The sequence below is a fragment of the Portunus trituberculatus genome, chromosome 17 (assembly GCF_017591435.1).
Source record: "Portunus trituberculatus isolate SZX2019 chromosome 17, ASM1759143v1, whole genome shotgun sequence".
Taxonomy (NCBI): Eukaryota; Metazoa; Arthropoda; class Malacostraca; order Decapoda; family Portunidae; genus Portunus; species Portunus trituberculatus.
The window spans coordinates 10,640,536-10,665,116 of record NC_059271.1 but is presented as its reverse complement, the minus strand read 5'-3'; the positions used below and the strand labels follow the sequence as shown (position 1 = coordinate 10,665,116).

The 24,581-nt window shown below is 39.0% G+C and overlaps 1 protein-coding gene across 5 annotated transcripts in view; it reads right to left on the bottom strand.

The window, feature by feature from the left end:
• LOC123504730 (mitochondrial nicotinamide adenine dinucleotide transporter SLC25A51-like) overlaps positions 1-24,581 on the bottom strand; it is a 164,379-nt gene that overhangs the window by 23,516 nt on the left and 116,282 nt on the right. For all 5 annotated transcript variants that reach the window (XR_006674929.1, XM_045255483.1, XM_045255482.1 and 2 more), the window contains 3 exons: positions 23,962-24,231; positions 23,541-23,721; positions 1,981-2,092 (listed from right to left, as the gene is read on the bottom strand). Coding sequence is in view for 4 of the 5 variants with exons in the window: in XM_045255483.1 (XP_045111418.1) it covers positions 1,981-2,092; positions 23,541-23,721; positions 23,962-24,231 (563 nt within the window). In the remaining variant the exon portion in view is untranslated. The remainder of the gene's footprint in view (positions 1-1,980; positions 2,093-23,540; positions 23,722-23,961; positions 24,232-24,581) is intronic.

The following is a 24,581-nucleotide window of genomic DNA, read 5'->3' as shown; positions in this document are numbered from 1 at the left end:
TATCTCTGATCAAAGTTCTCATCTCTCTGTCCTTTACATAATTCCTTATCCAGTCTAACAAAGTTCCTCTATGCTCTCTAAAATCCAAAGAAATCTGCTGTGAGGGACTTTATTGAAAGCTTTTTTTATTTCCAGGTATCACATCCACCTATCCATCTCTGCTATGTGTGTGTGTGTGTGTGTGTGTGTGTGTGTGTGTGTGTGTGTGTGTATTCAAGGTTGCCTGCTGGTCATCCAGCCAGCCTTCCCCATTATCGAGCAAGCTTGTAGACCGATCTTTGCGTAGGATTGAGACCACACCACACTCCACACACCAAGAAAATGAGGCCACAACCCCTTGAGTTACATCCTGTACCTACTTGCTGTTAGGTGAATAGGAGCTACACATCAAGAGGTTCACCCATTTGCCTCACCGTGCCCAGGACTCGAACCCAGCCCTACTCAGTTGAGCCGAGTGTGCAAACTACTACATTATTACACGGTGTGTGTGTGTGTGTGTGTGTGTGTGTAATTCACCTCAGTTGCCTGCTGGTCATCCAGCCAGTCTTACCCATTACGGAGCGAGCTCAGAGCTCATAGACCGATCTTCGGGTAAGACTGAGACCACATCACACACTACACACACCGGGAAAGCGAGGCCACAATCCCTCGAGTTACATCTCGTACCTATTTACTGCTAGGTGAACCACACATTAAGAGGCTTACCCTTTTGCCTTGCCACTCCCAGGACTCGAACCTGGCCCTCTCAATTGTGAGTCGAGCATGCTAACCACTACACTAGGCGGTGTGTGTGTGTGTGTGTGTGTGTGTGTGTGTGTGTGTGTGTGTGTGTGTGTGTGTGTGTGTGTGTGTGTGTGTGTGTTTCACTGTTTGATCTGCTGCAGTCTCTGACGGGACAGCCAGACGTTACCCTACGGAACGAGCTCAGAGCTCATTATTTCCGATCTTCAAATAGGCCTGAGACAAGACACACACCACACACCGAGACAAGAAGGTTACAACTCTTCGATTTACATCCCGTACCTACTCACTGCTAGGTGAACAGGCTACACGTGAAAGAAGACACACCCAAATATCTCCACAATCAATCGGTCCTCTGGCTTAGCACTCTAACCATTGAGCTACCGGGCGTGTCGGGCGTGTGTGTGTGTGTAATTCACTGTTTGACACACACACACACGCCCGTAGCTCAGTGGTTAGAGCTGTTCACAAGCCAGAGGACCATTCCCTCTGTGTGTGTGTGTGTGTGTGTGTGTGTGTGTGTGTGTGTGTGTGTGTGTGTGTGTGTGTGTGTGTGTGTGTGTGTGTGTGTGCAGCATAAGAATAAGAAGACATGGTTTCTACCTGTATGAAATGGTGATGGTAAATATGTACATCAAGCTTTGCTAACAGAAGCATTCCATTAAGAAAAATTATTTAAAACTAAAATTTCATCATATACATAATTATGTGAATAGAATGTATGTACGTAGTTTTCTAGAAAAGTTTCTCTCACAGCAATGTTACTTACCACTACCAGTACTAACAATATGCAGCACACATACCCAGCACTCCAACTTGGAGCCAAGTCATACTATTACTACAAACTCTGATTTAAAATTAAATTCTCCATAGATCTAACCCAATTCATCTCCATAAATTATAAAACTGCAATATTTCCTTCACACTTTCAGAATTCCAGATTTTGAAAAATTCAGTGTATCTCAGTATATATGTATATCCCATACACTGTAATTAGCAGTTAGCATATTTTCTCTATTTGACAAGTAGTACAGAGTTATAAATTCTGTTGAATATGAAATGCACATAACATTAAAAAATTTTAGTGCTAAGTCAACAAAGTTATGTGAATTTTATATTTATTACCTATAAATAAAAAGCTTGCTGAAAAGAAACACGTTTGTTGACATTAAGGAAGTAAAAGAAAAAAAAATTATCAAGTTACAAGAATATCACCATACATGTTGAGATGAAGCTTACTTATAATGGCCATGGAATTTTTTGTCTTGCAAGACTGTCTGGATTCGCTCAAATGGACACAGCAATGCCTCTGTGCAGCCTGCAAGGGTCGCAGCCAATGCAAGTGTTGTACCTGAAGAACAAAGTTGATAGTATTTCAATCCATCTACATATCAGGTTGACATCCCTGTTAAATGCTAGGAATAGCAAGACCAATGCCCATTTGCATACTTTCCCATTCTCATGCATTCCTTTGTATCTTGCTCTCTAAGGAGTAAGGAAAAACAATCCATACTGCTCACACCATGAGGTTCAGTTTCTATATCATGGACAGACAGATGAACTGCTGCATCTCTGCTACATAATAATAGTAATTCCACTCCCTTTCCAGTATCTGACATAAACTGACTTGAGTAGACAAGAGAAAATCTTCCACTGAGGAACTCAAGATTATTCACTCTCCATTCCAATTATGTAAAACCATTTAATTTCTAATATGATTCTTAAGTGTTAAAATATCTCTCATCAAAAATTATCTCAAGCAGTGTTCCTCGAGGATATGGCCATGGCAGAAGATTCCTAATTTCACCCTATTATAAAGGAAGAAGTTGCTCCAAATCTTATTCCACTGCGATAACTTTTTTACTGTCCAACAAAATGCATGACTATTAAAACACGAATATTTAGATGAAAATTTTAGGAAACTTGAGAAAATTACCAAAGTCTGTCCTGAAAAGATAAATGTGCAGTGATTCAAAATACCAAGAGGCATTCTTTCTCAGAGGCATGTCCAGAACCTCATTCTTTATTGTGTTCAATTGGCTACCTACTTAATGAAGTAGTTACATGGAGTAGGCAGTAGTCACCTGCCGCCCGGTGGAATACTCCAGGAGAGGTACTTACGGGGATGTAGGCAGTGCTGCAGACTGAGTGATTCCCCGTGTCCTCTCTTCCCGGTTCCCTTTGTGGTCTCATTTATACAATTGAGCAGCTGCAGCCTGCCCTCTAAAGACAACTTCTACTACTTCCTACACTACACTACAACACCTTACACTTTTACACTCTCTTCAAATCAAAATTTAATAATGGCTTCACCACGCCCTGCCTCGGAGTCCCCTCTGGGAGGGGACCATAAATGTCCCCAGGTCGGACTGCCCTCTGCTGTCGACCTTGGGTGTCTTGACACTTCATCTAATACTTTCACTATCAATTTCTGCAACATTCGTGGCCTTCGTTCTAATTTTCAATCTGTGGAACACCACCTCTCTCTACTAAACCTCATCTTCTCTTCCTAACGAAACACAGTTGTCTGTGACTACTGACAGCAGCCCTTTTCTGTTCCTCCTACTTGCTCTATCCTCATTTTCAATCCAAAGCTGGATGTTGCGCATACGTGCGTAACGACACCACTTGCTCTCGTGCCCACAATCTTGAATCTTCAGAATTTTCTACCATCTGGCTAAGACTTCAATGTCACTCTCTAACTAAATTCATCTGTGCTGTATACCTCTCACCTAATTCCTCTGACTATGTAAAATTCTTTGACTATTTGACTTCCAAGGTGGAGCACATCTTATCTCACTTTCCTTTTGCTGAGATCTCCATTTTAGGGATTTCAATGTTCACCACCAGCTTTGGCTTTCATCTTCTTTCACTGACCAACCTGGTGAACAAACCTTCAACTTTGCTATCCTTCATGACCTAGAGCAGCTAGTGAAGTTCCCTACCCGTATTCCTGACCGCCTTGGAGACACGCCCAACATTCTTGATCTTTTCCTAACCTCCAACCCTTCTGCTTACTCTGTTAAACTTTCCTCTCCGTTGGGCTCCTCCGACCACAATCTAATTTCCGTTACCAGTTCTATCACTCCAGTGCAGCCTCAGGACCCGCCTAAGCGGAGGTGCTTCTGGCATTTTAACTCTGCTAAGTGGGAGGAACTAAGGCAGTACTATTCTGATTTCCTTGGGATGATTATTGTTTTCATGTCAGAGATCCTTCTCTTTGTGCCGAGCGCATAACAGAGGTGATTATCTCTGGCATGGAGCTATACATTCCTCATACTTTCTCTAACCCTAAAGCTAAAAAGCCTTGGTTTAACTCTGCTTGTTCTCGTGCTGTCAATGATAGAGAGGCGGCTCACAAACGGTTCCGTAGCCATCCAACTGCTGAAACTCATGCCCTATATATTTCTGCCCGTAATCATGCCAAATCTATTCTCCAACTTACTAAAACTCTTTCATCAATAGAAAATGTCAAAGTCTTTCCAATTCTAACTCCTCTCGAGATTTCTGGCATCTAGCCAATAATATCTCTAACAACTTTACTTCTTCGTCTTTCCTCCTTTACTTCATCCAGATGGCTCTACAGCTGTCTCTTCTTTTCTAAAGCTGAACTCTTCGCTCAAACCTTTGCTACCAACTCAACTTTGGATGATTCTGGGCATATTCCTCCTACTCCTCCACCCTCTGACTACTTCATCCCTAAAATTAAAATTCTTTATAAAGACGTTTTCCTGGCCCTCTCTGGCCTTGATTCTCGGAAGGCTTACGGTCCGGATGGAGTCCCTCCTGTTGTTCTCAAAAACTGTGCTTCCGAACTCGCTCACTGCCTGGTCAAACTCTTTCATCTGTGTCTCTCTACTTCTATTTATCCTTCTTGCTGGAAGTTTGCTCACATTCAACCTGTCCCTAAAAAAGGTGACCACTCCAATCCTTCTAACTACCGCCCTATAGCTTTGATTTCCTGCCTTTCTAAAGCCTTTGAGTCTATCCTTAATAGGAAGATAATGAGGCATCTATCAGCTCACAACCTTCTCTCTGATTGCCAGTATGGTTTCCGTAAAGGCAGATCTACTGGTGATCTTCTTACTTTCCTAACTGAATCTTGGTCATCCTCTTTAGGGACTTCGGTGAAACCTTTGCTGTCGGCCTTGACATATCGAAAGCCTTCGATAGAGTCTGGCACAAATCTTTAATTTCTAAACTACCCTCCTACGGATTCTATCCTTCTCTCTGTACCTTCATCTCCAGTTTCCTTTCCGATCGTTCTATTGCTGCTGTAGTAGACGGTCACTGTTCTTCCCTAAAACTATCAACAGTGGTGTTCCACAGGGTTCTGTCCTATCACCCACTCTCTTTCTATTATTCATCAATGATCTCCTAAATCTGACTCAATGCCCTATCCACTCCTATGCTGATGATACCACCCTGCATTATTCAACAGCGTTCAACAGACGCCCAACCCAACAACAATTAAATGACTCAAGGCGAGATGCTATAGGACGCCTAACTTCTGATCTTTCACTTGTTTCTGATTGGGGCAGAGAAAACCTGGTTTTGTTCAATGCCTCAAAAACTCAATTTCTACAACTATCTACTCGACATAACCTTCCAGACAACTATCCTCTCTTCTTCAATAACACTCAACTTCCCTCTCCTCTACATTAAACACACTCGGTCTATCCTTCACTAAAAATCTAAACTGGAAATTTCACATCTCTACTCTTGCTAAATCAGCTTCCAAGAAGTTAGGTGTCCTATGGCGTCTTCGTCCATTTTTCTCCCTCCCAGCTGCTTGCTCTGTACAAGGGCCTTATCCGCCCGTGTATGGAGTATGGCTCTCATGTCTGGGGATCCACACACAGCTTTACTAAACAAGGTGGAATCTAAAGCTTTTCGTCTTATCAACTCTTCTCCTCTAACTGACTGTCTTGATTCTTTAAGTCACCGCCGCAATGTTGCATCTTTATCTGTCTTCTACCGCTGTTTTCATGCTGTCTGCTCTTCTGAACTTGCTAACTGCATGCCTTCCCCTCCTGCGGCCTCGCTGCACAAGACTCTCTACTTCTTCTCATCCCTATTCTGTCCATCTTCCTAATGCAAGAGTTAACCAGTATCTTCACTCCTTCATTCCCTACACTGGTAAACTCTGGAACTCTCTACCTGTGTCTGTATTTCCACCTGCCTATGACTTAAACTCTTTCAAAAGAGGAGTGTCAAGACACCTCTTACGTTAACTGGACCCTCCTTTTAGATTTTTTGTTTTTCTTTCTACTTTCCTCTTAACAGGGCCTGGCAACCAGCGGGATTTTTTTTTTCCAACACTTTGTTTTCCCTTGGCCAGTGCCCTTGTAATGTAAAAAAAAAAAAAAAAAAAAAAGTTTCCTACTATATTTTTAACAAAAGTGGAATCTGTCATCCTTTTTCATGGTGGCTGTCATTGGCTAAAGCTGTATCATAGATCTGTCTTCTTCCTCTCCCCCCATCCTCATTCTTATCCCTCTTCCCTAACCTGATGCTTCTCATAACTCCTTCACCACTCTCTCTGTCTCTGATAATCAATCTTATATCATAGAAAATAAAAAACAACCAAAACACCTACGAATACTTTCTAACAACACTCCAGTTGCTAAACAAAGGTTGGCATAATGTAATCCATTAAGTTGTCACTTATACTTAGAAGGGCAGCATATTGTAGCCTTTATACTCTTCCCCACACATCTTTCCCTCTCCCCCCTAAGTTAATCCATAAACCTAATGGAATGATGACCTCTTACCAACCTCCATCTGTTGTATGTGATGAGTTGGGATGTGATGTGATAAGTGATGTGATGTGATATGTGTGTACTTACCTAGTTGTACTGTACAGGGTTCAAGCAAGGCTCACAGTGTCCTGCCACTATGTCTACATTTATCCAATTTTTCCTTAAAGTTATGCACATTATGTGCTGTAACAACTTCATTATTCAATGCATTCCACTTCTCCCCTGTTCTGTGTGGAAAACTGTATTTTCAATATCCTTTAAACTCTGCCTCATCCTGATCTTCTTACATGACCTCTTGTCCTTCCACCTTCGTCTGTCACCAGCACCAGCACCAGCACCTTCTTTGTCTATTTTTTCAATGCCATTGACTATCTTGTACATTGTTATTATGTCTCCTCGTTCTCTTCTATTTTGTAAGGTTGGTAGTCCCATTTCCTTCAGCCGTTCTTCACCTGTTAAGTCCTTTAGTTCTGACACCATCTTTGTAATAATCTTCTGTATCTGTTCTAATCTTCTTATATCTTTTTTAGAGTTCGGAGACCACACTACATCTCCATATTCCAGCTATGGACGTATCATGCTTGTGATGATTCTTTTCATCATATCTTTGTCCATGAACTGAAATGCCACTCTTATATTAGTCAACATTTTATGTGATATTCCAAATTTCTTGCTTATGTGTTTTTTCAGGCTTCATATTTTCCTGTATAGTCACTCCCAGACCTTTTTCCTCTTTAATCTTCATTATTTGTTCCTCTCCCATCAGATAGTCTCCCATCAAATAGTCTTCTTTTGCTCTTTTCTAGTTCCATTACGTGACATTTCTTGGTATTGAACTCCAATTTCCACTTCTTATTCCACTCACAAATCTTGTTTATATCTTTCTGTAACAGCAAACAGTCTTCCCGGGTTTTGATAACTCTTAGTAGCTTTGCATCATTAGTAAATAAATTAATGTAACTGTTTATCCCATTGTGAATGTTTTTACATAAAACTGAAACATAATGGGGGCTAACACTGACCCTAGTGGTACTTAGCTTGTTATTTTACTCCAAGATGAGTATGTATCTCTGATCACAGTTCTCATCTCCCTGTCCTTCAAATAATCCCTTGTCCATTCTAACAAAGTTCCTTGCAGTCCTCCTATGTTCTCTAGTTTCCAAAGTAGTCTTCCATGAGGGACTTTATCAAAAGTTTTTTCTATGTTCAGGTATACTGTGTCCACCCATCTATCTTTGTTTTCCAGACCTTCTATTACTCTCAAGTAGAAGCTTAATAAGTTCAACACACATGGCCGTCCTGTCCTGAACCAAAATTGTCTGTCTGATATGACTTGTTCTTCTTCCAGATGTTTAACTAATTTTTCTTTGATGATTATTTCACACAACTTTCCCATAATGCTTGTAAGTGATGCCGATCTGTAGCTTAATGGCTTAGTTGCCTTCCCCTTTTTAAATATTGGTATTATGTCAGCTCTTTTCCATTCTAGTGGAACTTTCCCTTCATTTAGTGAACTTGCAATTATTTCCCAAATTGGATCCAGTAGTTGCTCTTTACATTCTTTTAGCACCTAGCCTAATACACCATCCGGCCCCATTGCTTTTCTGACATCAAAATTATTCAATAACCTTCTAATATCCTCTTTGTGTACTGTGATTTCCTGTAATTCTTGGCAATGCAATGCCCTATTTGGTTCTGTAAAATCTTCTACAGTGAACACCATTTTGAAGCTCTCATTCATTATTTCACACATTTCTTTCTTTGATTGGTATGTCTTCCCTCCTTTAATTATTTTTTCTATTGTTTCTTCATTTTGCCATTTGTGAATCTGTAGAAAAGATTGAGTTCGTCTTTGCTTTTACTCGCCACATCTTTCTCAAAGTTCCTTTCTTCCTCTCTTCTTACTCTAATATATTCATTTCTCGCATCCCTATACTGCCACCTGTTACTGTCATTTATCTTTTATGAGTTTCTTCCAAGCTTTATCTTTTGCCTTTTTAGCTTCTGTGCATCTACCATTGTACCAACCGTGTATTTTTTTCTTAATTCTATAAAAAAGGTATGCATTTCTGTACTCCTTCATTATATTTCTGTAAGAATATTTCATATTTTCCTTGTATTGTCCTTTCGTACATAATGTTTCTCCATTCAATGTCAACAAAACAGTTCCTTAATTTTTCAAAACCTGCTCTTGCATAATTTAACCTCTCTTTTTTGTAGTCATCTCTGTAACATAACCCCATCCTCCTCCTAAATTTCTGGCTCTAATGTCACATGATCATTTCTTCCCATTGGACTAAGGTATTGTATGATGGGAGGGGCTCTGGTTTCTTTATGAATACTAGGTCAAGTAACGATAGTTCTTCTTCTCCCCTGTACCTCCTCCATCCATTGTTCCATTGTATTTACCATAGTCAACTATAAAACTTCTTTGCTCCACTGTCCAACATTATCCATTACTTCCATCTCTCTCCATTTTATTTTTTCACAGTTAAAGTCTCCAACTAAAAGTATTCTTCCATCTTTTCTCAACATACTATTTAAGCACTTAATCACCTCTCTTTGCATATCTTCATGTTCCTCAGTTACCCATGTATTTATCTTAGGTGGCACATATGTAACTATGATTTTCCTTTTTCTCAATTCATCTGTTTTGATTGTTACTCCCATTACTTCCACCTTGCTCTCACCATATTGCACATTCTCCACACATATATTAACACAAACCATTATTAGCACTCCTCCTCCCCCTTTACTCTTTCTGTCTCTTCTCCAACTATTATACCACTCTTCCTTGAAGTTAACATGGATATCCACTCTTAGTTTTGTTTCAACAATTCACATTACATCCAGCATTTTTTCTTTCAAATAATCCTTAACCTCCAACATGCTGGATAAGAACCCATCTATATTAGTATAAGTCACTCTTAATTTCTTGCCTCTTCCACGACCTCCTCCTTCTTCCATAGATACCACTTCTTTAGTCTCATATCTAGAACTCTCAAGTAGAAATTCTTTTTCTCGATCTCTATCCTTTTCTCGTTTTTTCTTTAGCTTCATTTATTGGCACATTCTCTTTTTCCCTCTCCTCTAGGTTCATATCTCTTTTTATCCATATATCTTTATGTTCAGTATCATCAGCCAGCTTCCCTTTCCTTGTCATTTTTTCCTCCACTGCCATCTGCGATCTCATTCTCACTTTCATTGGTCTCTTACTCCCCTTAACCAAATCTTCCCAATTTAATTACTTCCTCTACCTCCTATTCCAGCTCCTGTGTGCTGTCCTGGACCTGTTTGATAATTGTTTTGGCCAATTCTCTCTTCACACTCTCTCATGAACTTATTTGGATTTTTTTTCCTTCATCCCAAAAATTACGAAACATTTCTTCTTATCCACTGTATCTCTCACTAGATCATCTTTCTCCTTAATTACTCGTATAACAGCATCTTGTTTTTTTTTTTCATGAATTTGTCTCTTTACTACTTCTGAAAATTTAACATTTTCCTCTTCCTGTTCTTGTTTCTATACATTTCATAATTCCTTCAGCTTGCTTTCACCTAATCCACTTTCCACCTTGTCCTCAATCCCATCCTGTACTTTTTCCTGTAAGCTCTTTAAAGAACTTTCCTTGACATGTAGCATTTTGTATATAATTTTGTTTCTTTGTCTCCTGTATCTCCTCCTTTAATCCTTGATTGATTGCACTGACTGCACTGACCTCACATTCAACTAATCTCAATCTCTGTGTTTTCCATTGTCAGTCTGTCCTGCTTGTCCATTCAACTCGACATCACTTCCTTCATGTACCTTAACTCTCGTTTACACGTTTATCAACCTCCTCATATTTCCCTCTTTCATCTCTAAATCCAGAAAAGTCTTTATCCATATTATCCTCAGTCAATCTCCTCAGTCCTACAGGTGTTTCTATAAATCTCCGATTGTCACCACCAAGCGTTTGTTGTGGTGTTGTACGTCTGGCCGCATCACTCAGTTCTGTTTCTCTTTCCATTTTTTCTGTCTATACGATCCAAAATTTATTTATTATGGAGACAAGAGAACCCTATGGCCCCCTACCCCCATGTACATACATTTAGGTCAGGCTCCAACATCTGCTGTAGCTTGTTTCCTGGGAGCTGTTCAGCATGTTTTCTCAGTGCGGTGTTGGCAGTGTATTTACCTAGTTGTATTGTACAGGGTTTGAGCAGGGCTCATAGTGTCCTGTCTCCATATCTCAATTTATTTAGTTTTTCTTTAAGGTTATGCACACTACGTGCTGTAACAATTCCATTATCCAATGCATTCCATTTTTCCACCGTTCTGTGTGGAAAACTGTATTTTCCAATATACTTCACACACTGCCTCATCCTGATCTTCTTTTCATGTCCTCTTGTCCTTCCATCTTCTTCTGTCAATAGCACGAGGTCTTCTTTGTTTATCTTTTCAATATCATTTACTATCTTCTACATTGTTATTAGGTCCCCGCATTCTCTTCTATCTTGTAAGGCTGGCAGTCCCATTTCCTTCAGTCATTCTTCATATGTGAGGTCTTTTAATTCTGGCACCATCTTTGTAGCAATCTTCTGTATCCTTTCCAATTTTCTTATATCCTTTTTAGAGCTCAGAGACCATACCACTGCTGCATATTTCAGCCTTGGGTGTATCAAGCTTGTGATTCCTTTTTTCATCATATCTTTATCCATGTAATGAAAAGCCACTCTTATATTAGTCAACACTTTATATGATAGTCCAAATACTTTGTGTGTGTGTGTGTGTGTGTGTGTGTGTGTGTGTGTGTGTGTGTGTGTGTGTGTGTGTGTGTGTGTGTGTGTGTGTGTGTGTGTGTGTGTGTGTGTGTGTGTGTATAATTCACCATGGTTGTCTGCTGGTCAGCCAGCCAGTCTTCCCCATTACAGAGCAAGCTCAGAGCTCATAGACTGATCTTCAGGTAAAACTGAGACCACAATAGACACTCCACACACCGGAAAGCGAGGCCACAACCCATCAAGTTACATCCCATACCTATTTACTGCTAGGTGAACAAGGGCTACACATTAAGGGGCTTGCCCATTTGTCTCACCGCTTCCCAGGACTCAAACCCAGGTCCTCTCGATTGTGAGCTGAGTGTGCTAACCACTACACTACGCGGTGTGTGTATTTACCTATTTGTATTTAACCATTTGTGATTTACAGGACCTGAGCTTGGCTTTATGTCTTGTCTCTTTGTCCACATTTATCAAGTTTGTCTTTCATCTGACTGACACTTGCCACACACACCACCTCTCTACTCAATTTTTTCCATTTGTCAATGGTATGATATGGGGAAGCTATGCTTCTTGACATCTCACATACAACTGTCCTTTTGTATTTTCTTTGAGTGTCTTCTTAGTTGATTGTTGGAAGAAATCCTTATCAAGTCTTCTCTATCTAGGATATCCATTTCATTTAATATTTCATACATTGTTATCATATCTCCCCTCTCTCTTCTTTCTTCTAACGTGGATAAATCCAGTCTTCTTAATCTCTCCTTGTACGGTACCTCCTTCACACCTGGTACCATCCTCGTTCCCAACCACTGCACTCTTTCTAGTTTCTTCACGTGTTTATTCATATGTGGTGACCATATCACTGCAGCATATTTCAACTGAGGTCTAATTAATGTGGTTAATATTTTCTTTGTCATATTTTCATCCAAGTAATTGAATGAGAATTCAATACTTTGGAGTGTGTTGTAAGTTTTTCCAAATATTCTGTTAATGTGCTTTTCTGGTGATATGTTCTGTATAATCACTCCTAAGTCCTTTTCTTCACTGACTTCAGTTATTATCTCTCTCCCCAGCTGGTACACCTTATACAGTCTATATTTGCTTTTGCCCATTTTCATTACATGACGTTTGTTAATGTTGAACTCCATCTGCCATTTAACACTCCAATTATATATCCTGTTTAGATCCTCTTGCAACATGTTACAATCTTCCACATTTCTTATTCTCCTCATAATCTTAGCGTCATCTGCGAACAGACTCATGTAACTTTTCACTCCCGCTGGCATATCATTTATATAGATCAGAAACATGATGGGACCAAGCATAGAACCTTGGGGACTCCAGTGGTCACTCTCCTCCACTCCAACTTCACTCCCTTCACCACCATTCTCATTTCCCTGCCTGTCAGGTAGTTTCTCATCCAGTCTGCCAGGGTTCCCCTTATCCTCACAATATTTCTCAGCTTCCACATTAGCCTGTTGTATGGAACCTTATCAAATGCTTTTTCAAATCAAGGTACACACATTTGACCTAGCTGTCTCGCTCCTGTAAAATATCAACCACTCTTGAGTAGAAACATAAATTTGATACACATGACCTTCCTTTTCTGAAGCCAAACTGATTCTCCCTTAAGATTCCTTCACTTTCTAGAAATTCACACCACTTGTCTTTAATCCCTTCTTCACATATCTTACATATAATACTAGTCAATGAAACAGGTATATAATTCAATGGCTTCATTCGACATCCACTCATATATATCGGTACTACATCTGCCCTCTTCCACTCCAATGGCACTTGCCCCGTTATAATCTGCCCTCTTCCACTCCACTGGCACTTGCCCTGTTATAATCAATGTTTTCACGATATCCAAGATCGGTTCCAGCAACTGTTATTGACATTCTTTTAACATTCTACCAGACACCCCATCCCGACCCAGTGACTTGTTGACGTCCATGCCATTTACAACTTTCTCAATGTCTCTCTTTGAGACTATCACATCCTGTGTGTGTGTGTGTGTGTGTGTGTGTGTGTGTGTGTGTGTGTGTGTGTGTGTGTGTGTGTGTGTGTGTGTGTGTGTGTGTGTGTGTGTGTTTACCTAGTTGTTGTTTACGGGAGGAGGAGTTCAAACTCGTGCTGTCCCATCCCCATATCTACTCTTATCTAACTTTTCCTTGAATCCGTGAATTGTTTTTGCTTCAACCACTTCTTTCTCCAGCGCATTCCAGATCCCCACAATTATTTGTGGAAAATTGTATTTCTTTATGTCCTTTGTACACACACTCATCTTCACTTTTCTCCCATGCTTCCTCCCACTTCTCATATCTCTCACCACCAGATCATCATGGTCCAACTTTTCAATGCCAGACAGAATCCTATACATAGTGATAAGGTCTCCTCTCTCTCTTCTTTTTTCCAGTGTCAGCAGACTCAATTTTTCCAGTCTCTGCTCATAAGACAGATTCACCAAGGTTTGGGGCAGCTTTGTCGCAGCCCTCTGCATGTGTTCCAGCTTCCTCTTATCCCTTGCCATTCTTGGAGACCAAAGTACTGCTGCTTACTCCATCCTGGGTCTAATCATTGTAACAATCAACTTCTTGATCATCTCTTCATCCATGTAGCAGAATGCAGTTCTTATGTTCCTTACTAAATTGTACGCTTCACCAGATTTCCTCTTTACATGAAACTCTGATGAGAGCCCCTCCATCACAGTTATTCCCAGATCTCTCTCTTCAGTCTTTATTTCCAATTCCTCATCCCCCATCTTATATCTGTACACTGGTCTTACCAAAATTCATCACTCCACACTTCTTGATATTAAATTCCATTTGCCACTCTCTGCTCCACTCCCAGATCTTGTCTAAATCCCTCTGCAATGCCTCACAGTCTTCTTTCTTAGTTATTTTCCTCATTAATTTGGTATCATCCGCAAACAAACTCATATAGCTATTCACTCCTTTCGTCATATCATTTATGTAAACAGCAAACAGTAACGGTGCCAAAACTGACCCCTGAGGTACTCCACTATAGTAAAACTAAACTGTACTGACCCGTAGGGCTAGACCTATAATCCGTGCGACGCTGCCATATCTCTCATCACTTCAAGGAAAATGGAATAACTGTTCTTTATTTATTTTAATGCATGACTTCGCTAAAAAAAATGTAAGTGATGGACAAGACATGAAGATGGCATAGGTAAATTAAATATAGTTAAGGTGCTGATTATAAAAGTGAAAATGAGGCTGATAATTTACCAAATATTTACTATTATGTCCTCTTGAGATACCCAGTGTAATATAATGAGTGTGGAAAAGAAACGCTGATAAGGTTGTGATGCTGTGGGGTGTATATCTTGTTTGCATTGGGACAAATCCTCTTCACTGTGCCTTCAGATATACTCGTACCAGCTGCATCTGCTGTCCTCTTCCTCACTTGATTTATTGGTAAAAGTGGTCCTTGCAAGCTTTATTTATTAATTCTGTAGACAAACTTCTTGGTTTGGCTGTACAACACAGACAAGGATACGTTAGTGTATCCTTCCATAGTGGCGACCAAATGAGAAGTGAGTCGATTTGCACCTGCATGGTGACCTGACTCCTCCCCCTTCCCCAAGGGGAAATCCCACCTCGGGTCGACTGGTAACGTTGCCTGTCCTGATATACCACATCGTCATACACGTTCATGGAATACCTTAATTTGATTTGGTATATAACACTTATTTGTATCACCTGCTATTTAATGAAAGAGTTAGAATATTCTTAGAATGCTGTTTGTTGATAATACTGTGATTAAAGAATAATGAGTAGTATCGGCTGAATGTTTTGGTTGGAAATCTGACAGAATGGCAAACAACACCTTAGGGGTCAGTACAATTTAGTTTTACTATAGTCACTTCCCTCCAAGCTGATTTCCTATCTCTTATTACTGTTCTCATCTCTCTTCCAGTCAGGAAATCACTGATCCATTCCAAAAGCCTACCCCTCAGCCCGCCATGTTCTCTCACTTTCCAGATCAATCTCTTACGAGGGACTTTATCAAATGCTTTCTTCAAGTCTAGATAAATTCCATCCACCCATCCTACCCTTTCTTGTACCACATCTATGACCTGAGAGTAGAAGCAAAATAAATTTGTTGCACATGATCTGCCTTTCCGAAATCCAAACTGCCCATTAGTCAATATTTTCTTCCTTTCTAGATAATCATTCCATCTTTTCTTTATTACTGACTCACACAGTTTAACCACAACATTTGTTAATGACACTGGCCTGTAGTTTGACAGATTTTCCTAGTTTCCACTCATAAATATGGGTAGTATATCTGCTTTTTTTTCCAGTCCTTTGGCACCTGCCCCTGCTACAGAGATTTCGATATGAGGCCACAAATCTTTTTTGCCAGTTGATCCTTACATTCCCTCAACACCCAATTTGATAATCCATCAGGCCCTTGTGCTTTCCTTACATCCAATCTTTCCAGCATTTCACACACTTCATCCTCCAACACTTCAATTACACCCAGGCCTTCTGTCGGTTCAATCTTTGGTTCATTAAACGTTCTTTCATTGGTAAAAACTTTTTGGAAACACTTATTCAACTCTTCAGCCATGAGTTTTCCCTGTTCAATGAATTCTTCATCAACTTTCAGCTTGCTTATTTCTTTCTTGCTTTTTAATTTCCCATTAACAAATCTCTAGAATAATCTTGGCTCATCCTTACATTTTTCCACAATGTCCCTCTCATACTTTCTGGCCTCTTCTCTCCTTATTCTTGTGTACTCATTCCTTGCCTTTTTATACTCATCCCACACTAAAGATCCTTTTCTCTTCATCCACCTTTTCCAAGCTGTGTCTCTCTTCCTCTTTGATTCCTCACAGCATTTATTAAACCATGCTTGGATCCTCTTTTATTTCTTCTTCAGCCTTGGCACATATTTACTGACCCCTTCCTCGTAAATGTTCACAAACTCTCTCCATTTATCCTAGATTCCACATGCATCCTCAAAAACACTCCAGTCCACTTGCTCAAAGTAATTCCTTAACTTGATGTAATCTGCTTTACCGCAGATGAATCTTCCTGTTCTGTGATGTTCATTCCTCCTCTCCATTCTTCCTTCGCTCAATATACACTCAATCATCACATGATCACTCTTCCCTATTGGACACCCAACTTTCATGTTTTCTATCAACTCCGCCTCTTTAGTGAAAATCAAGTCCAGTCGTGTGTGTTTCACTGTATGATCTGCTGCAGTCTCTGATGAGACAGCCAGACATTACCCTACGGAACGAGCTCAGAGCTCATTATTTCTGATCTTCAGATAGGCCTGAGACCAGGCACACACCACACACCGGGACAACAAGGTCACAACTCCTCGATTTACATCCCGTACCTACTCACTGCTAGGTGAACAGGGGCTACACGTGAAAGGAGACACACCCAAATATCTCCACCCGGCCGAATCAACTCGTCCTCTGGCTTGTGAAGCCAGCGCCTAACCACTGAGCTACCGGGTGTGTGTGTGTGTGTGTGTGTGTGTGTGTGTGTGTGTGTGTGTGTGTGTGTGTGTGTGTGTGTGTGTGTGTGTGTGTGTGTATTTACCTAGTTATAGTTTTATGCTCATGTGGCCCCGTCTCCATATCTACACTTATCCAATCTTACTTTAAAACTATGCACACTCGTTGCAGACACTACTTCTTCATTCAAACTGTTCCACGTCTCAACACATCTTTGTGGAAACTATACTTTTAATATCTCTCACATCTTCCTTCCTCAGCTTCTTACTATGTGATCTTGTGCTTCAACTGGCATATTCTTCTCTCAGGATCAGATACTCATTGTCCACTTATTCCATTCCGTTTATCAATTTATAAACTTGTATGAGATCCCCTCTCTCTCTTCTTTGTTCCAATGTTGGAAGATCCATAGCTTTTAGTCTCTCCTCATATGTCATCCCTTCAAGTTCTGGGACCATTCTTGTAGCCATTTTATGTAGTCTCTCCAGCTTCCTTATGTGTTTCTTTTTGTGAGGGACCCACACTACTCCTGCATATTCCAATCTGGGTCTTATTATAGTACTTATCAGTTTCTTCATCATTTCTTTGTCCATGTAGTGAAATGCTATTCCAATATTCCTTAGCAAATTATGTCTCTGAAAATCCTATCAATATGGCTTGCCGGTTGATTATTTTCTTCTATCGTCACTCCCAAATCCTTTTCCTTTTTTACTGTCTTCAGTTCTACTCCATCTCCCATCTTATAGATTCCCACTGGTCATCTTTCACGCTTTCCCATTTCCATGATATGGCTTTTGTTCACAGTGAATTCCATCTCCCACTTTTTACTCCATTCCCAGATCTTATTTTGGTCTTCTTGCAGTATTTCACAATCCTCTTTTGCTTTATAACTCTGCACAGTTTCGCATCATCGCAAACAGATTTATGTAGCTGTTCACTCCTTCTGGCATGTCATTTATATAAACGAGAAAAAGTATTGGCACCAATATTGACCCCTGTGGCACTCCGCTCTCTACTGCTCTCCACTTGGACTTCATATCTTTAACTACCATCCTTATTTCTCTCCCCTCAAATAATTTTCCATCCATCTCAATGTGCTTCCTTTTAAACCACCCTTCTCTCTAATTTCCACAGTAATCTTGCATGTGGCACTTTATCAAATGCCTTTTTAAATCCAAGTAAATACAATCAACCCATCCCTCTCTCTCTTGTACCCTATCAACTATTCTAGAGTAGAAACTCAGTAAATTTGTTACACATGACTGACCTTTTCTAAAACCAAATTGGCTATTTGATAATAATTTGTTGTCTTCAAGGAACTTGATCCATTGTTTCTTTATTACTTTTTCACACATCTTGCATATTACACTAGTTAGTGATACTGGTCTGTAATTTAAAGGTTCTTCCTTCCTTCCGCTCTTATATATGGGAACCACCTCAGCTCTTTTCCATTCTACTGGTACTGTTCCATTTTCTATTGAGCATTTTATGATGTATATAGGACTTGCTAGTTCTTCCCTACATTCTTTCAGTATTCTGCCTGAGACTTCATCCGGTCCCATTGCCTTTTCTTCATCCAGTTCCTTCATTAACTCTTTTATTTCAAGCTTGGTTACTTTAATCTCTTTCATATAGATGGTCTCTATTACCCTGTGGCCTTTCAAATTTGGATTCCTTAGTAAAGACCTCCTGGAATTATTATTTAACAGTTCTGCCATACTTTTGGGTCTTCCACCATCCCATTTTCTTCTTTTAACCTTTCTATTGTTTCTTTTTGTCTTATTTTTTCTTTTATGAATCTGTAGAACAATTTTGGTTGCTCCTTACATTTTTCGACAATGTCCTTTTCATAGTTCTTCCTCTTCCTTCCTCACCTTAACATATTCATTTCTTGCTATCTTGAAGTTTTCCTTATTTACTGCATTTCTATTTCTCCTCCACCTTTTCCATGCTCCATCTCTTTTCTCCTTTGCCCTAGCACACTTTGCATTAAACCAATCTTTCTTTCCTTCTTCTTTAGGTCTATATTTTGGGACATATTCCTGACTCCTGTTTTGTATATTTCCAAAAATAAGTTATATTTCTCTTGCACCCCTGAGTTTTCCATCTCCTCCCAGTTACGTTTTTGAAATAGTTCTTGAGATTCTCAATATCAGCCTTTCTGTAATTTAATCGGTCTCCTTTGTATGATTCATCTCTATCTTCCTTTCCTCTTCTATATCCATTTCTAATATTACATGGTCACTCTTTCCCAATGGGCACTTATATCTTATATCATCATTCATTTGTATACCCTTGTAAAACTAGGTCCAATCTTGGGCTCATCATTTCCTCTGAATCTTGTGTTTTCCTTTACTCTTTGGTCCATCATATTATCTATCATTAGATTCAGGAATCTTTCTCCCCAGGCTTCTTCCCCATACCACTTTCATAATTTTCCCAGTCCACTTCTTTACAGTTGAAATCTCCTACTAATATCACTTTTCTCCTTTCTTTAATGATTCTCGTTAGACTCCTTATTGTGTCATCTATCATGTCTTTATATTCTTGATTGGTCCATGAATTTGTTTTGGTGGCACATATGTTACAATGATTGTTAACTCTTTTTATTAATATGCATCTTAACATACAGTACTTCTGCTTTTCCTTCCCCACATTCCACTTGGTTTATCACCATCTCCTTCCTTAACATTATCATGACTCCTCCTCCTCCTTTACCCCTCTGTCTCTCCTCCATACATTATACCTATTATCCAAGTCTATTTTGATTGCCTCATTTAGTTTTGTTTCAGCCAGGCATACAATATCCGGTTCTTCTTTCTTTATGTAATCTCTTAATTCTAATTTACTTGATAAAACCCGTCTATGTTCATATACATCATTTTTAGTCTCTTGCCTTTATCAATTTTAGTTAAACTTGTTCCACTTTTTCTCTTCCTTCTCTTTTATATACCATTTCCTTATCCTGTCTCCTAGAATTCTCCAAAAAAATGCCTTTTTTTCCTCTTCTGACCTTTCATTATTTTTTTTTCCTTACTGCTGCTGCCAGTTCATTGTATCTCTTCCTTTCTTCCTCATTTCTATTTTTCTTTATATATATATATATATATATATATATATATATATATATATATATATATATATATATATATATATATATATATATATATCCTTGCAACCTTCTGTTTCTCTGAGTTTTGTTGTTCTATATAATATTTCTTCTGTTGCTGCTTGTGATTTTAGTAGTATTTTGATTGGTCTCATTTTTCCTTCCTGATATGGTCCCATTCTATTTATTTCTTCTACTTCCTTTTCTAAGTTCTGCCTATCTTCGTCGTTTAGATTTTTTAGTAGGTCTTTGATTTAATTTCTTCTTTTTCTCTCCTTGGTCTATATTTTATATTTTTTTCTTTTAATCCAAATACGAACGATTACACTCTTTTCTTTTCTGCAATTTCTCTAACTAGATTTTCTTTTGTTTTGAGGACTCCTATCATTTTGTTTGTCATATTTTCATCTCTTTCTTTTAGTTGTTCTTGAATCACCTCCTGAAAATCAGCCTTATCTTTCTTATCTTGGACTCTCCATGCTTGTACTTCTTTTTTAATCATGTTCTGTACTCTTTCCTCTTCTTTGTTTACTAGATCTTTCAGCTTCTCCTTTTTCTTTCTCGGCTTTACCGAGTCCTTCTTCCATCTGCTTCTTGTAATTATCTATTTCCTTTTTCAGTTCGTTTTCCGCTCTTAGCCTGGCTTCGTTTTCTTCCACTTTTTTTATCCTTTCTCTCAGTTTTTGAAACTCTTCTTCCTGTTCTTCATTCTCTTTCATTCCCATACTCTCCTTTATCCTTTAATCTAGTTTACGTTCAATAGTCAACACTCTCTTAAATAGTGAAGTATTTGCCGTATCGAAACCTTTGAATGTATTTACCCCCTCATCAACATATTCATCTTCTTTCATTCTTTCATTACTCTCCTACCTGCATTTAGATGGAATCTCTTCATTACTCATGATTCTCTAACACTTGATTTCATGAGAACGAGTCCACACTACTTGCCCAGGCCACTGCAAATACTATACAATAGGTAGTGAAGATCAGCTGAGAGCGAAGCCACTGTGTGTGTGTGTGTATTTACCTAGTTGTATTTACCTAGTTGTAGTTTTACAGGGCCTGGGCTTTATGTGTGTGTGTCCATATCTACACTTATCCAATTTTTCTTTAAAAGTATGTACACTCAACCCCATTTGCCACTTTTGTCCAATGGCAAATGTCCAAATGTCCTACCTTGCGGACTTTACCCTATACAGTATTTACCTAGTTGTTTCCATTTACCTAGTTGTAGTTTTACAGGGCCTGGGCTTTATGCTCGTGTGGCCCCGTCTCCATATCTACACTTATCCAATTTTTCTTTAAAAGTATGTACACTCTTTGCTGACACCACTTCCTCACTCAAACTGTTCCAAGTCTCAACACATCTTTGCGGAAACTAAATTTTTAACATCTCTCAGACATCTTCCTTCCTCAGTTTCTTACTATGCGATCTTGTGCTTCTAATGTCATATTCTTCTCTCAGGATCAGTTTCTCATTATCCACTTCATCCATTCCGTTAATCAATTTATAAACTTGTATCAGATCCCTCTCTCTTCTCTGTTCCAAGGTTGGTAGATCCATAGCCTTTAGTCTCTCCTCATATGTCATCCCTTTAAATTCTGGAACCATTCTTGTAGCCATTTTTTGTAGTCTCTCCAATTTCCTTATGTGTTTCTTTTATGGGAGTCCACACAACTCCTGCATATTCCAATCTAGGTCTTATTTTAGTACTTATCAATTTCTTCATCATTTCTTTGTCCATATAGTGAAATGCTAATCCAATATTCCTTAGCAAATTATACGTCTCTCTGAAAATTCTATCAATATGGCTTACCGGTTGATTGTTTTCTTCCATTGTCACTCCCAAGTCCTTTTCCTTTTTTACTTTTTCTAGTTCTACTCCATCTCCCATCTTATAGATTCCCACTGGTCGTCTTTCACTTTTTCCCATTTCCATGACATGGCTTTTGTCCACATTGAATTCCATCTCCCATTTTTTACTCCATTTCCAGATCTTGTTTAAGTCTTCCTGTAGTATTTCACAATCCTCTTTTGTTTAATGACTCTGCACAGTTTCGCATCGTCCGCAAACAGATTTATGTAGCTGTTCACTCCTCTGGCATGTCATTTATATATATGACAAAAAGTATTGGTGCCAATACTGACCCCTGTGGCACTCCGCTGTCTACTGTTCTCCACTTGGACTTCATATCTTTAACTATCGTCCTTATTTCTCTCCCCCTCAAGTAATTTTTCATCCATCTCAATGTGCTTCCTTTTAAGCCACCCTTCTCCTCTAACTTCCATAGTAATCTTTCATGTGGCACTTTATCAAACGCCTTTTTTAAATCTAAATAAATACAGTCAATCCATCCTCTCTCTCTTGTACTTTATCAACTATTCTAGAGTAGAAACTCAATAAATTTGTTACACATGACTGACCTTTTCTAAAACCAAATTGGCTATTTGATAATAATTTGTTGTCTTCAAGAAACTCAATCCATTGCTTCTTTATTACTTTTTCACACATCTTGCATATTACACTAGTTAGTGATACCGGTCTGTAATTTAAAGGTTCTTCCTTCCTTCCGCTCTTATATATGGGAACCACCTCAGCTTTTTTCCACTCCACTGGCACTGTTCCATTTTCTATTGAGCATTTTATGATGTATATAGGACTTGCTAGTTCTTCCCTACATTCTTTCAGTATTCTGCCTGAGACTTCATCCGGTCCAATTGCCTTTTCCTCATCTAGTTTCGTCATCAATTTTTTATTTCAAGCTTGGTTACTTTAATCTCTTTCATATGGACAGTCTCTATTACCCTGTGGTCTTTCAAATTTGGATTCCTTAGTAAAGACCTCATGAAATTTACTATTTAACAGTTCTGCCATACTTTTTGGGTCTTCCACCATTCCGTTCTCTTCTTTTAACCTTTCTATTGTTTCTTTTTGTCTTATTTTTCCATTTATGAATCTGTAGAACAATTTTGATTGTGTGTGTGTATGTATTATACTATAAAAATTGTCCTGATCATTTAAGGAGAGAGAGAGAGAGAGAGAGAGAGAGAGAGAGAGAGAGAGAGAGAGAGAGAGAGAGAGAGAGAGAGAGAGAGAGAGAGAGAGAGAGAGAGAGAGAGAGAGAGAGAGAGAGAGAGAGAGAGAGAGAGAGAGAGAGAGAGAGGGGGGTGAGGGGAAAAAGGTGAGGGCTTAGATGAAGGAGATAGGCAAGAGGTATGAGAAATGCAGAACCAAGGAAATGGGAATGCGGAAGTGGACATACAGTTGGGTTGGAAAAAGGAGGTGTGGCTTAAATGACATGTTATGACTTCTGATCCATGATGATATTTACCTATGTAAATCTCTTAACATGTGGTTTTAGCTATAAATAATGATAGGAAAGCTGCTTCAAGAAGGATGCCAACTGTACATACTGTGTGAGCGTTTTCTATCTACATTATGTACTTTACATTTTTTTAAATTAGACAAATTTGCAATTTATCTGTGTTTTTGTTTATTCTATTCCAATCTGCCTAGAAAGCAGTAGCATCTGAATTTGAGAAATTTATCAATCTATCTTTGTGTTTTCTGCAAATTTACAAACACTGTTATTGATACACTATATGAAAAATAATAATGGTCTAAAAACTACAGAAAGCAATGAAGTTGCATCCCACCTTTAGACAACTCAGGATAGTGGTAGGTGAGAAGCTTTCCATATTGGTCGTACATGCCAAACATGATGGAAGTTGAAATGGTTTTTTGACACAGGGGAGGAAAAATTCCTCTGTATAAGTTTTTCAAGCCTTCTCTCCTGAGCTGCTTCAGGGCACTGGTTGAGGATATGCCATGCAGCATCTGAAGAACACATAAACAAACTGAAGAGACTTCAAAATGTCAAAAATGAATGGAGAGAGATTGTTGAAACATTAACTTAATAAGAATATCAACTGAATGAGTCAATTAATTTCCTGGCTTTTCACACTGAATAACGGGATATCAAGCTATCTGTCAAAAAACTAACATATTTATGTAAAAGTTAAATGAGAGATGGGAATTTTCTAAAATTTCAAAACAAAGAATGGGAGATTAATTCACCTGTCGAAACATGACCTTATTCATGGGAAAAGTCACTGTAATGTTGATGAATGCAGCTCCCCATCCACACACAAACTCCCTGCTGTCCTCCTTGAGCGGCATGGCAAGGCGGGTGCTCCCCGTCTCTGGGGCAGAGACTGGTCCAGAAGGGCTAGGGATAACACTCTCCCCTCCTGAGCTGATGGGTTTGTCACCGGTCTGTGGCGGCGTGACAACTCCCAGGGATGGGGTCAGGGTGTTGTTCTGGTGCCGAGTTACTATGCCAAAACCCTGAAGCACGTGATTATCAGAACAAGGGACACTCATATATGAACAATTTTGTCCTAATGACATAATTTGTAGTATTAATTTTTATCCCCCCCAAAATCTAAAATCAATACCTTTCCAAATTTCTCACTACAACTTTGACATTTGCTATCCAACAAATTACTTGCATACACATATGCAGGCTTCCACAATACTAAAGACCTTTTTACATAGCTTCATTAGATACAAAATTCTTTTGTTGGTAGTGCAAAGTCATTACCATGCACAAGTCACAATGACAAGACCAGTTGTTATTATTATCATTAATGTATTACAATTTTCTCTTTATTTCCTTCTTTTCTCATATGGAGCTT